Genomic DNA, 17715 nt, shown 5'->3' with positions numbered 1-17715 from the left:
TGGTTGACATGGTTATAGTAATGACTATAAAGTGACTGTGACAGCACTCTGTATGGATACCAATGAAGTAACCACGCTGTATTTAAAGTAAAAATGGAAAAAAGTTATGAGAAAAAAAAAATAAAAGTAAAAATCTTTATATAAATATGAATTATGCATTTCACTAGTTAGTTAATGGCTTTTCTCAAAGACATATTATGATCGCAGTTCTATGAAAAGGGATGACTTTGCATAGACATGTTGACTGCTCTGTGAGCTGCTGTAACTTGCTAAGAAGTTAGCATGGCACAAAGAAAGCGTAAGAATTTTCTCTGATTACTGGACAATTAAAGCAGCTAACGCAGTTGCCAGTGCTGTCGTGGGGGAAAGGAGTGCACTGATGCATGGATGGAAAGGGAGGAAGGAGCCCTCATGTACACTCAGTAACCTATCAATGTCCAGCCAAGAATCTCTTACATTAAATAAATACACACTGATGTGTCTATGAAGAGAAAAGAACGTAACACTTTAAAAAAAAAAAATCTGGTTGTAATTGAATTGTATTTTTAATACAGCTAATGAACTAAATCTATCATTAGCTGAACGATCTTGCCTTATTTCACAATTTGTTAGCTTTTTAAAAGCAATGATCTTCTTTTATCTTTATTTTTAGATCTTCCATAAAAAGAATTTTATGTACCATGGGATTATTCCAGAGACAACAGTGGCAGATTTACACAGAATATTTAGCATTTAATGTTAAGAGAAATAAAAGAATTGAGGATCAATGCTAGATGCTTGAAGTAAGGGCAACTCTTTTACATTAAAAATGTATTTTAACTATGTGTTAATCTTTCAATCTGATTTTTTAGGACAGTCTTGCCCTATACTAAAAGTAGAATTAACAAATTCCTATAAATTTTACCAGAAAACATCTGAATGGACCATGTACCTAACAGAAGGAGGATACCGCCATACCATGCTGTCATAAGCAGTATCTACAAATAACTTTATTCACAGTGAGATGTTACTTCTACAGCATAGGAAAATGTAACAAATATAAAATGTAAAAGCAAGTATAACCTATTCTAACAAAGGTTCTGATCCTGTAAATCATTACAAGCAGCCGTCCGGATGGCAGTGGGATTATCCACTTCAGGAAAATTCAATACATGTAAAGCTTCACAGGCTCCAGCCTTAAAACAATAAAAGGTGGTGCTTCTGTAGGAAGAGAAACTTGACACCCAGAAGTAGGTTACAGTTTCAAAGAATGGAAACAGTCCATTCTCCAACAGTGTTTAAAGAAATCTAGTAGGAGCTAAAAGTAGTCCTCATCTCAAGTAGTGAATGGTGAAAAGAAAAAAAAAAAAAAACGAACAACATTGGCAGTATCAAAGTAAAACTTATATACTCAACAGAATCTGAGAAGTGTGTATCTTACACTAATATTTAGCTACTACCTTAGGTTCTTCTATTTTGCCTTATATAAAACTACGACTAAACTGACTGTAAACGTATATGTTTTTATTCAAACATCAGAAATGTAAAAAAACCAAAACCACTAATGCACACTTTAATTATCTATATTTACTGTGAGTATTCTAGACAAGAGTTCAACACTGGCAAAATGAAAATTAAGTCACTTTTTAAGTCAGGGACTGAGGAGTTAAAAGAGTGGCCTACTTCGACACTTAAATCTACAAAATAAAAAGCCAAAAGAGAATGTGACATAGATTTAAATAAAACACACAGCTGATGAATCACATGAAACAAATTAGCTGAATTTTAATGCCAGCTCTACTTAAGTCTGAATGCGAACAGTGTTCTGAATACGATGAACAAAGCTACTGTTCAGAAGCCAATAGCCCACTGCTGGTGCGCAGATTGAAGTCTCTATTCTAACCTCCTAAGCTCAATGTCTTAAAACTATGCCTTTGAAAGAAATATTTATGTAAATGATAATCTTTTGGCAAAGAGCCAGAAAAATCGCATGTGCCTGTACTTCTCAGATAAAAAAAAAAGGTTAGCATGTAAAGCACGTTAGGAGTCACTTTTTCTAAAATAAAAGCACACAGATCTAAAAATAAAGCACTGTGAACACCTTATTCTCATTTGGGGGGTAGATTTTCCTGAGGCAGAAGAATTATTCTTTAAAACAGAAACATCAAAAACTGTCAGTGTTACAGAGTGTCTGTTTCCACAAGAAACTACTTGAATTTAAAAGGAATAGCCCAAAACAGAACATTACATTGACAGAAGAGAACCTTACAAATTCATTCCACTATTCCGCACGTGTCCTTTCCACGTGCAACTAAAATTAAAAACTGCTTTCAGTGTGGATTAAGTTATATTCCAACAATGATGGATTATTTCTGGCTTTTTCCTCAAATAAAAATAATTTACTACAAGTACATATAGGTACGTCATCTCATCTTCCATTCACTCAAGGGACTGTGAATTTGCTCCAGATTTTTTCTAGTTTATGTTCACCTTGCACTTCCACGACTGACTTGGAAAATAACCACCACGGTCCAACAGCGGGTCCAGCGCTGAACGCGGCCAGCATAGCTTAGGAAGATGCTAGGCTGTTGGGCTATACGTGACACAGCCTACCTGTTCACCACCTACTGCAGGAGATGGTCACCACCACAGGACGTGGTCCTTCGCCACCCGACCAGGTGGTGGTAAAATGGCAGCAGCATCAACTACCTTCATCCACACTGAAGGCTGTGCTGTGCCCACATTCCTGTTTGGTTGGTTATGTCAGGTCCCGGAGTACACCAACAGGCTCCATCACCTCTTCCCCCGGCCAGGGGTTTCACTGCCTCTGCTCAAGGCCAGCTCTGACACAGTGCAGCTGAGCAACGTGGAATCGGACTGTTGCGACAAGAGCTGCGAGAAGCCTCACTGGAGGCCTCTCTCGCTTGAGTCGAGAGCTACCTTCAAGCTCAGGCCTTTGCCCTTGGTCCGTGCCTGAGCTACACCTACATACCTTACTGGTCACGACCTTGACTCACTGACTTGACTTCCCGGCTTGACCTGAAACATGCCTCGTGGCTACAGACCACTGGGCTCTTTGCTGTCCCTGGTTACTGCCCCTGAAGCTGCTCTGATCTTCCTGGTCAGCTCCCGTGGGACTGCACCCCTTGCTCACGAGGACAATGCCCTGCCTGCCTTGCTGTCCTCCTCAGCTCCCAGCTTGCCTTCTCTCATGGAGCAGCCTGCCCTGCTTCTCCCAGACAGGTTGACTTCTCTGCAAGTCCTCATACCCAGAAGGGCCATTCTCCCTGCTCTTTCCAAACCTCTCTCCCTGAAGGTGAAAACAAAGAAATTCTACAAGTTACTCTTTGCACACCTGAATTTTTTTTTTTTCCTCATGTGTTTTACAGGAGTAACTAACTACGTGGACAAGAGTCATTTAACTTTTGCACTCCATAAAAAGCAAGAGACCTAATGAATTGTTATGAAATAATAAATAGAGCAACAGAAGGCATGGGCATGAAGGCATGTCGTGATTTATCTATCATGTGCCTTTTAAATATTTCTCTCTAAACACTTTTAGACAAAAATGTTGCTTAAAATAATGAAATAATTTCTCATTAAAAATGACACAAAAATATTTTTTCTAAAGGTTTGATATGGAGAAACAGAAAACTAGAAAATCTGGGCCACTTTGGAATGCAATATGAAATTTGGATGCTTAACAGTCTGCTAATTAGACATCTGATCTCTAATACCTAATAATCAAATCCTAATAATATAATGCTTTGCTCTGAAGTTATTTATCCTATCTTCTTACGTGTGGTCAGTATACTGACAGAGTATCTTCATGCTTAAGGGTGCATTTTTTCTGGATGAAAAGCTCTCACACAAAATGCCCCAGAAGATTTGCAGTACTGTCAACGTATCAAGAATAGTGCTGCAAATATTTCGAAGTGAAATTTGCAACAGGTTATTTGAACACTGAAAAATAGCATTTGCTCATATACACACTTGTATAAAGGTAGGAATAAAAAGTCATCACAAACTCAATACTAAAACATAAGGGAATCAATGTTTTATCTTAATAAAAAAAAAGCTATAGTTTGATATATCTATCTAGACAAAAATTATAAACCCCTCAGTGCATATCAAACAGTACAGAGACTTCACTGAACAGATGCAATAGCTATTTAAAAACTCCTATTACCGTAGGTATTCAGGAAAGCTTGCTTTGCAAAACTGACTCTATCCAATTCAAGTAACAGGAGATAAAGCACCTCTTATGAGTGTTCCTGCTTTTGATCATTTCAGAAAGAAAAAACATTTTGATCCTTAAAAGATTGGTATTTATTAAACTAATCTCCCACACCTAGTATCATGCACTGTCAGTGAGCCATATTAAAAAGGTCTATTTTTAATACAGTTTTCCAGAATACACCCTACACCAGCATTCTTTATAATTAAAAAAAGTGTTAATATGATTACAAATGACTGGATTCATTCACAGCTTTGCAGTGCTACTTGAATCACAGAATGCAAAAGAATTTTTAAAAAATCAATATATTTATTACACAGATGGAAAAGCAGGGAAACAGAGCAGCACAGAAGAATCTAAGACTACTCAAAGCTGCTCTGTAAACAACAAAGTAATTATGTCTCACTAACTGACAAGTCCAACAAGATCACTCACACAAGCGAAATACAAGAATACTGTATTAATCTGGTTTTGGTATTTTCATTACTGAATGCCAGTTACAAAGCTACTTTATGGCTTTATGCAGGGATTCTTTTATTCAATACTTCCACCTGTAGGACTCCAGAAATTCAGCAAATATTTGCAGGTCCTCTAGCATTAGAAATGGCCATGGTTCATCTTAGTCTACAGCACAAGATTCTTTTCTGGGGCTACATTATGGCGTACAGTTAAATCTCAGGACCAAGCAAAACAACACTCCTCCTCCAAAAGTCCATGGCAAAGACTTCACTCACAGAAGCATGAGTTCCACTTCTCAGAGTAAGTCAAAGACTAATCCATCAATCTGTTGCAAATGCTACCCAGAAATGGAAGGCAAAAAGGTACAATTGCTATACTACGTTAATAGAGTAATAACCAAAATTCAAGTCCACTAGCATCAAAGACATATTACTTCCTTTATACAACATTTGGATTACCTGATCTGTTCCTTATCTTGCCCTTCTGAAGCAGCTTCTTATGACAGAGTTGATCTAATGAGGCAAATTTATTGTATGGGCATATGAGCAAGTTGTTGCAAGGAATACTAGAGCATCAGCTTCCTAAGAACTTGATATTCCAAGCTACTGCTCAGTGGTAGGCTTTTACAGCAATACGAGACACAAGCCTTTCCTGAATATGAAGCAAGTATTTTATCTCCTCTTTTTTCCTGAGAGATAGATTACATTACATTTATTGTGGGGTAAAAGCCAGGATATGGGCCACTAGCAGTATGAAGCTAAGAGATGCGTTTCCAGCTTATCATCTTACCTCACAATATTTTCCCATTTCTCAGGTTTTGAATAAATATTCCACTTTTGACAAAAACATTCAGCAGACACAAAAGCCATCATCTCCAATTTCATTTCCCAACTTTATCAATTCCCCAAAAAGTCCAGAAGTCTCATGAATTGACTTACACAGGTTAAAAATAAAAGTTTTCTTTCCTGAAATTGTTTATAGTGTTGCTAAAACTAAGGCTTCTGGGTTCTACCCTAAACTAGTATCAATCAGTGGTGCTTGGAGGGATTTGAAATATACACAGGAGCATTTTTGAGAGATGTCATGAATGCACATTAACTATACTGGAAGCAATTAAAATTATCTGGAAAGTATTTTAGAAATATGACTTATTATTCTATATTACAAAGGTAACTAAAAAAGCTAAAAATACTCCTCTGCCTTGTTCTGATTAGCTTTTACTCCAACCCTTTTTCTCTCCATATTACCTGTTCATCTGAACCTCCTTCTTGTCATGTCCTCTGGTACTCCTCTTTTATGCCTTGCCTCACCTAGGTCTATTTAGTAGACGGTTTGGGCAACAACCAACTGCTACTCAACTGGTATGTTGCTGTTTTAACATTGAGACCACATTATTAGCACAGTAAGAAACATAGTAACTTTATGTGCCCTGCCTTTTAAGTAGAAGGCAATAAAGGGAAACTGAAAAACAAAAAGCAGGTTAAATATTTAGAAGTAATGCCTCACTGTGAGGTCTACAAGAATATTAAATTGTCTACTTAAAAGGATATGATTTATTTAAACCTAGCCTGGGCAAAAGATGATTGCAGAGAACACTATAACCAGAGTGATGAACGTGGCACCTTCCACAGCTTTTTCATTTTTAATTTCTATAATCACTAAAAAGCTACACTTCTTAAATTAATACATCAATAGGTTTTGTACAACTTGCAAATCCCTCAAAAGTTAATTTCACCCTTTTTATTAAAAAGTATTTAAACAGTGTCAAAACTGAAATTAACATAATAACCTTCCAGAAAAGTTACATTTCAAATGATCTTGCTCAATTTTAACATTGCTAGAGATTTGCTGAAAACATGTAACATACTTTTTTAAAAGAATAATTTAATAGATACTTGTCTAAAGCACTGTAATGAAAAAGTAGACAGATAATGCTTATCTTCAGTTTTTATTTTACTTCTTTTCTTCTTACTTATGTATATTAACAAAAAACCCTCAAATGATTTAGACAAAAGCTTTTAGCTCAACACATAATTGCAACAAAATTACAATAATTGTACCAATTAAAATAATCCTGAATGAACAGTTTGTCATCTTAATGTTCCAATGGTTTATAGAAGGATCTACTTAATTAGCTGAAATTGCTTTCCAATGTTAGTATCAAATGTCATTTGTTAAAAGTTGAACTATTCGAAAATAATTTAACAAAGCAATTTTACAAAACACCAAGAACCAACATTTTCTTTTCAGCTGAATAAAGCAAGCAGATGTGTCATCAAATTGCTATAAAAATAAATGAGCCTTTAAATGGGGAAAAATAAATTTTACTACTAGTGCTACAGAATACTATTTTCTGATTTTTTTATGAAATCAATTTCTTTAATAAAATAATTTCATATCATTTATACCTTGGTGGTATTTTTAGTATGCTGTAAATACACTTTCTTAAATTGAAGTAGTAAACAATGAAGTAGAAATATTGAACTGTATGTGAAACAGAGAAATGTTTTAACCTGCCTAAGTGATTTCCTAATTTGATTCACATGGGCGTATCACACAAAAGGTCTGAACTTAACAGTAAAACATAGCACCAGTGAAACCACACTACAGAACTCCAAACCTGCAGTAATTGACTGCTGTTCCACTTAAAACTAAATTAGTTTTTACTAGTTTAATCTGAAGAAAGAAAGAAAAAAAAAGAGAAACAGAGGATGAGTTGTTTAGTAACCTGAAATTAAGTATTTCTCTGGTTACCATTACTAGCCGTAACTATTTCTGTGGTTGCTTCCAAAAAGGTGTAATATCAGTAAAAAGACTGGAAAAAAAGCAAGCAAAATCATATACCAGTGCTGAAACTGGAAAGACAAAATCTAGAACTGAAGAAGTAAGAAACACCAACAGTTTCTATTTTTGATAAATCAGACAGCGCAGATATCTTTCACAAATTATTCCTTAGAATGGTGTAAGAGTTGCAAAAGCATTAAAAAAGTAATAAATAAGCTATGGCTGCTTAGATCCTTTAGTCCCCACTCAAAAAAAAAAGAATCCTGAATAAAAGCAAGCTATTATATTATTCTTCCAAATTTGGTGTGTTCTGCTTTGGCACATCATTTTGCCATCCAATTTGACATCCATCATAGGTAGGCATGCATGCATATGTGCACAAATACTTTATTGCAGAGGTTAAATTAAGCCCAGGCAATAGATGAATTATAAGTGGCCAAGTTTTAAATAATGGTTACTTATGACTCTGAGGAAAGCACAACCATTTTCTCATCCTGGAAGATATATGTTTTTTCAAAATCAAAGACTTAAGATTCTTGATTTTCATAGTTTCCTTCAGCCTTCCAAAAAGCATGTTTTCAAGGAGATTAAGTAAGGGTGGAGATCCTAATCTGAACAGATGGCTCATGAGAGTTTCTTCTATCCTGAGCCAAGCTCTCATGTTCTAATATTTTGAATGGATATTTAAGAATAGTCACATCACAGAAATTCAGGGACCATAGTTGCTGATATCCTCATAAAGAAATTATAAGCCCCGTCTTAATACCCCAGTTTGAGCAAAGCCTGGGCAAAGAATGATAGGTAGGACTGTCCCTCATGACATCAAGCATGACAAGCAGCGTAACATCAAAACCAGCCAGTAAAAAGCACTTGAATAGAAGGCTGTGTGAATACCTGAATTCTGTATCATTAAACAAATTGTAAATTCAGTTCTGAGGACAAGTACTCCCCTCTCCCCCATGAGAATCTTTAAGCACTGAGACAGTGAGTCACGGTCTCTCTTAGTACTATCTCCCTAGATACACCAGCCTTACATTTCTCATAGTTTCACCAGGTAATGGCTAGAATTATATTCAGAAAGATATGGAATCTAGATCCTAATCCCATGAGAGAGAGGACAATACTTACCATGGATCTACCAAATTCCTGGGGGAATGTTCTACTCCAATGGTATCCAGATAGGACCATGAGGAAATTCTCATGGATTATTATCAACTTAATATTGACTTTTTTTTTTTTTTCCAAGGAGCCCACCATAACAGGCAGGTCATTAAATTGTTCTGGTAGCCTGCAGTGTGTTCCCTGCCATTTTTGTTTCAAAGGCCAACTGGAACTTGACTACAGTGCCCATGCCTGCCTGGACAACTCATGATGCTAACCAGGACCACAAGGTTTCTGCAACTTGTCATACAGCCTGCCCCACCACTTGGTATAACTAACTTAAACACATTTATCTTCGAATTGAAGTAGCCTTTGCTGCTGTGTTTTGTGCTAAACCTATCTTTTCCTCCTGCTGCAAACATGGTCAAACCACATTTATTTGTCCAGGCTTTTTAAGGGCTTCAGCTACTAACCCTCAAGGATCCTGAATAGGCTCTAGGGTAAGGATCACGAGACTCAACTTAGGCCTCACATTAGCAATTCTTAGCATTCACACTAGCAGAACTGTAGATGTCGCAGGAACTTCAGGGGTAAAAATTCAGACATCCATAGTTTTTCCAGTGTTTACAAGTTTAGTCAGTCATTTTCTGAATTGCTTCTTGAACTCAAGGAGCATATACATGACTGAAGTTTCACTTTCAACTGCATGAACCTTAACATGTGGAACAGACTTTATTAGCAAAGACAGTCCAGCTACTAACAGCTTTAAGAAGTGACAGGCTGGTAAATCTCCCATATTTACAAGAGAAATGGTTGGCTTATAGATGCAGAAACTCTATCACCTCCAGGTTTCAGAAGGACAAAGGTTTATAGGCAAGAGGTTACAAAATTACTTCAGTGACTTCTAGGAACATCTTCCAATAGACAAAGTACTGCAGACTTTGGTTTCTGCCATGATAAGAAGTATATAAACAAATAAAATGTGTTCAGCAGATTATCTCATTTAGTGAGTAAACTTAATGAGGAAAGGGACTGAGAAGACATTCCCTCCCATACAATCAGCTTTAATAGCATGATTTTTAATCAACAAGGTGGCAATATCAAATCACTGCCATCTACAGCCTTAAGCAGTAGAAAGTATCAAGAAACAAAGATGACTAAAAGTCAGAGCCTCAAACTGAAATGACAAACTAAGGCCTTGGGGGAAAAGAAATAAATGACTCAAATGTCTTAGACTGAGGAAGACTTGAGAATCCAAAAGAGAGGAGAAAGTATTCAAGCAAAACTGGGACTCCTCACTGCACGGGAAATCGGACAGTGATGATATTCACAGAAAAATTTGAAGTGAGACTATGGCTCTTCTCATCCCCTTTAATATCTTTTCTACTTTGGTACAGCCTTTTTGAAATGTGATGACCAGAATCTCATAGTGTTTAGAATTCAGATACATCACAGATTTGTATAATACCAAGACCTTCCTTCTTTCCATTGCTTGGCTAATAACTCCTAAAGACAGTTTCATTTTCTGACTGTTGCTGAGCACTGAACATATTTTTTTCAGAGAAATCAGCAATAATTTGTGAATTTCTTTCCTCAGTGCAGATTTACAGCCCATTACTACGTTAGTAGGATTATAGATGAGATTATTTTCACCAGCGTGTTCTGCCACCTATATCCACAATGACTTTGATCTGCAATTTATTCATAGCTACTTCCACAACCCTCTGTGAAACAGCTGTCCTGGTTATATCCCCACATTGCATCTTCTCCCTCTGCCAGACCATCTACAGGTATGTCAAAGAGCGCAAGTATTATCTTTGGAAACTTTACCTGCAAGTTTCTCACACGACTCTTATTCCTATCTTTCACTTCCTTCTTTTGTTTTCCTGAGGCAATCTTGCCTGTTATTACCTTAAATTTTAATACATTTAAATGTTCTTAGATCAAGATGTTGCTTTAAATTTCTTAGATTTCAAAATACTACATCGCCTTCTTTACATGTTCACTGACTCTGTTGAGAATTCAGTTTCTTGAAACGCATCCTCTCTCAACAAAAGCCACAGTGACTTTTCCCAGTACATCATTTATTTAGATCTGGCACTGACATTCATTCTGGTGTCATGGATGTTTCATTTAGTCTTCACAAGAGAACACATTCCCATAGCTGGCTAATTTACAAGTCTGAGAAGTATCAGTTGCAAACATTCAACCGAAACTTGCTTTCATCTGACAACTTAGCTCTCTTACAACTTCATTTACAGAAAGCCCACGTATTTTATTACACTTCAGGGCTTTAAAAATTTGCTTTTTGCAACTTCTGCAAACCATTTCGGCATTACACAAAACTGACATTAGCAAGACTCTTTACAGCAACATGGAGGAGAACGCAGTACAACTTAAGTGTAGAGGAATATTAACTGCATGTCACAATTATAAATAAAATGGTAAAAATAATTAAAGTAGACCAGGATGGAGAGGTAGGTAATGACAATAGTGTGCTTGACCACAGAACAACCTAAACACGGAAGGGGAAGGAGAACACAATAGACAAGAAATCAGAATTAGGAGCTTAGCCTGGCAAGGAGAGAGAAAACACGAAAAACCTGATGATGAGAGATGACTTGAAAAGGCAACACATATACCCAAAGGAGTAAATACTGGTACTAATAAGTATACCAACTGGAAGCTAAACCAAGCAAAGATCCAGACCAGCAAAGAGAGAAGCTGGAAGTCAGAGGATAGAAGGGAGATCATACAGCAAGTCAGTTTAAGGTACTAAAAAGAGTAGACATTTTTCTCCAGAATCTGGAACGAAAGCCAACAATGCAGGCTCAGCATTTTTTTATTTTCAAAATGTGATACAATTACAAAGCATGGGCTTGTTCCCCTCGACAAAAGAATTACAACGTAGCGTCTCTACCTGTTACTAAGAGAGAAGTCTAAGTGACTCCAATCCATAAAGATTGTTCAGAGAGGTGTACCTGTGCCACAGACTGAAGCCTAATTTTGTGGTTTTTTTGGTTTTGGGGTTTTTTTTTTTGGTGGTTTTTTTTGTTTTGTTTTGTTTTTTGTTTTTTTGAGACCCTGGGAAAATGTTGCCAATGTAACATTCAATAGGTTTTCCCATCTCTGCATAGTATGATACCGTAAAGATACACCCCTCCTGACAGAACTGGTTTCATACTCATCAATACTATCTTCCATATCCATCATAGCATCTAAAGAAAAGCACTCGCAAATTTACTTTCTCCAACAATCCTTCACAATAAGAATATGTTAGTTAGCTTTTTTTAAATAACAAATTGAAGCACAGAGATATAGGTATATTTATTTAATAACCAAATTGAGATACCCAGCTTTTTTCAGAGTACTCCACCTCCTGAAAGCAGAGCTCCCACTAGCTTTAGATATAGCTCTGAACACTGAGCACTTACTAACACCAGCCTACAGAGCCATAAGCTCTATACCACCTCCCAACAGAGGCACAAATGCTGTCCAAGTGAAACGTACGATAGAGTTAACTAGTCCAGCATCACACAAACTCTGACAAATAGTTCTAGAGCAGCTTTCAGTTGTCTTAGTTTAGCTTTGCTATTACATTCTTTTCCACTGTAACAGATAGCACCGAGATGTGACAGAAAACGGCCCTCCCCTTTACTACATAGCCTGTCTATACAGTTTGCAAAATTAAATTCTGGACATTACAAGACAGGAATCTTATGGGTGCAAAATAGCATATGATCATATAAATCATATATCATAATGCATACACAGAGGGGAATTAACTGCAGACTATTTTTATTCTTTCATTTCTTAATGCTTGACTACTTGATTCTTTCCATTTTACTATACTTTTTTTACATTGTGAAAGTATTGCTTATTCTTTGAAATACTGAAAAACAAAGCACCTAGTGAAAAAGATCACTCACTTTAAATATAAATACAGAATATGCTAAGCCAAAGAAGCGAACAGAAGCAGTCAGAGCTACGCTGGCCAGACAGCCATTCTGCTAGTGCCACCTGCCGTCACAGCCCCGCCGTACACACAGGTACCGCGCCGAACTCCTGCACAGAATCGCGCTTCTACAGCATCAGCAGTAGTGGTAATATGGAGCTGGTTACGATGTGCCTCCAAAGATACAGCAGTAAAACCACATCGGGTTTATTACCACTTGTCATTCCCTCAGTGCACACACAAATTATCTACTGTAACTCTTCAGCTGAAGGTACCTGTAAGAGATCCAGCTGTTGTGTTAACCCTCTGCCCTGCACAATCAGCAGCTAAGAGGAAGGCAATGGAAAGTTCTCACTGCAGGGGAACCCTGGTGATTCACAAGCTTTTTAACACATGATATTCTAAAAGTTGGAAAAGTAACTGTAATATCAAAGCATTCTCCTTATATAGAGAATGCGACTGAGTGTGAAACTCCTACACTTAACACAGAACCTGCAAGATTTGTTTATTCCAAGGGAGATGTCCGAGCAGACCCCTCTCCCCTGACACACTTAGAGTTCAGAAATGCAGCAAAACCAAAGAAGAATTTGCACTATCAAAATAAAAAGTAGTTTGACACAAACTATTCAATACTAGGAAAATTATATTCTTGCTCCTGTTCTAAAGGACCAAAAAAACCCGCAAAATAAAAAAATCCTTGCAGAATAAAAGGCAGGGAAGAAGTAACACAAACTCAGTATAGGAATGGAAGCTATAAAAGTATCAAAATCTGGTATCTTTTCATGAGACTCCAAATGGGAAAGCTGCTCTATAAACTAGAAAACCTTAGGAAACAGTGTCCTAGTTTCAGCTGGGATAGAGTTAACTGTCTTCCTAGTAGCTGGTATGTTTTGAGTTCAGTATGTGAAGAATGTTGATAACACTGATGTTTTCAGCTGCTAGTAGTGTTTAGTCTAAAGTCAAGGATTTTTCAGCTTCTCATGCCCAGCCAGCGAGAAGGCTGGAGGGGCACAAGAAGTTGGCACAGGACACAGCCAGGGCAGCTGACACAAACTGGCCAACAGGGTATTTCCATACCATGTGACGTCCCATCCAGTATAGGAACTGGGAAGTGGGGCCGGGGAATCGCCGCTGGGGGACTAGCTGGGTGTCAGTCGGTGGGTGGTGAGCAATTGCACTGCGCATCATTTGTACATTCCAATCCTTTCATTATTGCTGTTGTCATTTTATTAGTGTTATCATTATCATTATTCGTTTCTTCTTTTCTGTTCTATTAAACTGTTCTTATCTCAACCCGTGGGTTTTGCTTCTTTTTCCCGATTTTCTCCCCCATCCCACTGGGTGGGGGGGAGTGAGTAAGTGGCTGCGTGGTGCTTAGCTGCTGGCTGGGGTTAAACCACGACAAACAGAAACTGAAGTTTTAAAAGAGGAACTAAAGTAAATACTCTACTTCGAACTGATACAGAAACAGATATTCAAGCCAAGTGACTTCAAACAGTTGTAGATAAAAAGAATAACAATGACACAAAAGGATTATTTTGGATAAAACAGAATTTTTAGAGCATTAGATAATCCCAGAGAAGAGTTCACAGACCTTTTCATATTCAGCATGCAGTAGAGATGATCACCCATATCACCAGACAGATGAGATCTCAGCTTTGTCACTACATCAGTAGAGTCATATATTTAGTGCCTTACACAGGTTCAACAGAAGTGCCTGAGACACATCAATTCTCTTCCTGAACATGCGGTAATGTTATTATTATGAACCTTAAGAAACTCAGTTTTGTAGCTTTACCATTTTCATATCAAATAATCCTGTTGGGGTTTTTTGCTAAACAGAGAATCCTGAATATTGATCATTTTTTCCTTTTCCTTGTTTTCCTGGTATCGCAGGTAGAATACCAACAGCTGTACTTAAAAGAAGATCATCACCTTCCCTTTTCCAATATATGGCACAGGGTTCTTCACTGTTTCTTATTACAGATCCTAGTTTTATACACTATAAATTTATTTATACATTTATAACTGTCAATTATGAATTAACACTCTACTTTAGTGGCTATATTACTTCCAAACACAACCTGCATAGCAAGAGGGACAACAGCATAGCAAGAGTCATGCATCTACTCCATACCAGAACTAATAAACCCTGACACACTCCAGTTGGCACTGAATATCAACAGCTCAACTGTCTGTACTAACAACAAATAATCCAGAACCCAAATAAGTCATTCACATTCAATTGTGACTGTCCTTTCCTTCTCTTCACATTGGTTTACTACAGATTTAACGTTAGTTTATACTGGAATTACTAGAACCCATTTATGAGAACAAATCAGGTCTCTAATACTGCCTTTGGTTTATCAGAAAACATAAATGTTGTTACGTCTTCAAGACAGCTTTGGATTTTGATCACTCCAAAGCGATTTATTACTGTCGATGCTAATAATCAAAAGGCTGTAATGAGTTTGTTGGATAAATACTGAAAATATAGAATTGTGAAACATGCCATACAGAAAATCTAAATAAAGAGAAGTTAGAAATATCTACAGCAAGGGTACTAGAAAGCATAACAGGAGAGGGAATCCCTGATGATTCTGAATTATTGTACTTACCTGATCACATAAACATTTGTGACACTAGCCGGGTGAACCCACAATGGAGAGGTGGGTTCCCATTACTTTATCTATGATTTCACAGGTATCTTGCACTCGCAGAGGAAATGCAAAACCCAGAAACTGGATCTGTTCTCTAGAGAAAGTGTTTTCTAATCGCGTACTGCTTTACCTCTGAAGTTTGGTATTTCAGAAATAACCCCGCAACTTGAAGCCACTCCAGTCTACTACTTGCCCTCTTTGTCCATCTTCAATCCTCAGCCTCATCACACCCAGTCCACCCTTGTCCCTCTACCTTCCGGTTCTCCGTGTTCAGATCTTAACCTCACTTCGACTTTCCTTTCCTAATACAACTCACACCAGTCATCTTTCCCAATCAATCCTAATTCCATTCTCAACACTTCAATAATTTCCAGCCCATCCCAGACCTTCATCCAGTTCTCTCATTCCTTGACTCTTAGTGCAGGGCACCTCCCCAAAATTTTCTGTTCAAGTTCATTCTCCTCTCCGTTCTTTCCCTGGATCTTGCCAAGTCTTTAGATTTTCTGGTAACTTGTTCAATTAATCCCAGTCTTCCCTCTTTACCTCAGCTGTTCTTTTCATCTGATCTCAGTTATTTCTTACCCAAGTCAAACTCTTCATTCCTCTTACTGACTTTTATTCTCAGATTGTTTTTTTCCCTATAGGCGCAACTCCCAGTCACATTCTTTCTCTTCCATTCCTCCCACTGTTATCAGGTCACTTTTCACAATCCACAGGTCCTTTCTTATGAGCAACCAGGTGCTGGAAAGGCATGTTCACTGGCAACACAGGGACCATTTACTCCCAGTTGCAATACCTAGACAGCTCTGTTGGACAGCAACTTGTATCAGCAATGGAGCAAGTCATGCTTCACTTTCGTATTCTGTAACTGCAAGCACACTTGCTAAGTACCAAACCTTCAGAGATCTTTACCAGTAAAGGCAGTTTTTGCAGAGCTTAGTTCAGATTTCTAAATAGGGAAAAAAACCCAACTTCTAGCTTGGCCAAGGTAGAGGTGAAAATTACATCAAGAGACAGAAGCACAGCTAGCTATCTGTGAAAGAATTCCAGTATAATTCTCCTTGTTTTTAATATAAAGCACACATTCCTATGTGGTGCATTAAATAGCAATAAAAGTAATTTAAGTTTCCAAAATTTAATAGAGGAGAATAAGATTGTGGGAATTTTAGATTACAACTTGGTAGCTGTTTGAAAGCCATGTTAGTCTAATAATCATTAATAATGATCACTATTTTAATAATAGAAAGTGCACACCATTACCAGAATAACACTTACCTCTCATAGATGGTTTTTAAAGTCAGCTGATCTGGAACACCTTCAGTCTCTTCAAGATGCAGTATGAGCCACGATGTTCTATACGGCCACTGCTCTGTGAGATTGATCCAACTAGCCAGTCTATCCCAATTGAATGTGATCTGATTAGCTCTCAATAAACGACCTAATGTAACAGGGAAGGAGGGAAGAAACACAAGGGATTTTTTTTGCTTTTGAAAGATATCTTTTTTTCCTCAAAGTAACAGCTATGTAAGTCCCTTAACCTGATCTGTGAACTTTCTGGTATTATATTTTTAGCTAGCTAAGTTCAAAATCATCTCAAGTTGCACCTAAAAATATCATCTGACAACCTAATAAAAATTCTTGCAAATACTGGTTAGAACATGAGACTCTCCAGAACTGTCAACTTCAGCTCCAGGTTAAGCACTAATTACTATCATCCTGTTACAGGTGAATCTTAAGTTACTCTAACAAAACTCAATAGAGAATTTCACACAGCATTTATTTCTCAATCTAAACACAAAAATCATGCTAATACTGTGAAAGATCTTCTGTGCATTGACATAGGAAATATGGTCAAAACAAGGTAAGCATACAACTGCCATCTTCAATAGCCAATAAAGTAAAATTCAAAGCTATCAACAAAAGACTGGTTTAAGTTAATAAGGCATGGTATGAATTACAAATAAAGTTTATTTAAAAAAAACAGAAAAAGTTAATGCTACAGTTTATGAATTCCAAGTTTTAGCACATTTTCTAGAATTGCATTACTAATATTGGTGATGACGTGTAACTTACAGCATGAAGGCTCTGCTCATGAAATCATCATATATAACCACAGATTATAGTACACTAAAAGTGTTCTTGCAAAGGTTTTGTTTGTTTGTTTTTACAACTAACAGTTTGTGATTTTGTTATACTTTCACATCTGCACTATAATTTGACAAGACCAGACACTTCATGCTACAAATTGTAATGACACTGCTAAAAGACTGCACATTTATTTAAAAGATTAGCTCAGAATTTTAGGTTTGTTGTCATATATGAATGATCACTAAAAAAGGGAAAAAGCAGGGGAAAATGGGGAAAACGACACATTAACACTCTTCTATTAATGATACTAGCATTAAGTTAATGGAACAGAAAATAAGACATGGGTTATTTTACTTAATTTGGAACAGCATTTACATTTAGTTCTTCATAACCTCAGTGAAGGTAAATTAGGACAATCCAAACTATGCAAATACTACTGGGAATGGAACTGC

The 17715-nt window shown here is 37.1% G+C and overlaps 1 protein-coding gene across 4 annotated transcripts in view; it reads right to left on the bottom strand.

Annotated features, from left to right (window-relative positions):
• Positions 1-17715, bottom strand: part of KIDINS220 (kinase D interacting substrate 220) — an 81376-nt gene that overhangs the window by 22914 nt on the left and 40747 nt on the right. For all 4 annotated transcript variants that reach the window (XM_030037263.2, XM_030037264.2, XM_030037267.2 and 1 more), the window contains one exon: positions 16451-16613. In XM_030037263.2, the coding sequence (XP_029893123.1) occupies positions 16451-16613 (163 nt within the window). The remainder of the gene's footprint in view (positions 1-16450; positions 16614-17715) is intronic.

This window comes from Aquila chrysaetos, chromosome 15 (genome assembly GCF_900496995.4).
Source record: "Aquila chrysaetos chrysaetos chromosome 15, bAquChr1.4, whole genome shotgun sequence".
In the NCBI taxonomy this organism is placed as follows: domain Eukaryota; kingdom Metazoa; phylum Chordata; class Aves; order Accipitriformes; family Accipitridae; genus Aquila; species Aquila chrysaetos.
This window is presented reverse-complemented; position numbering and strand designations above follow the sequence as displayed.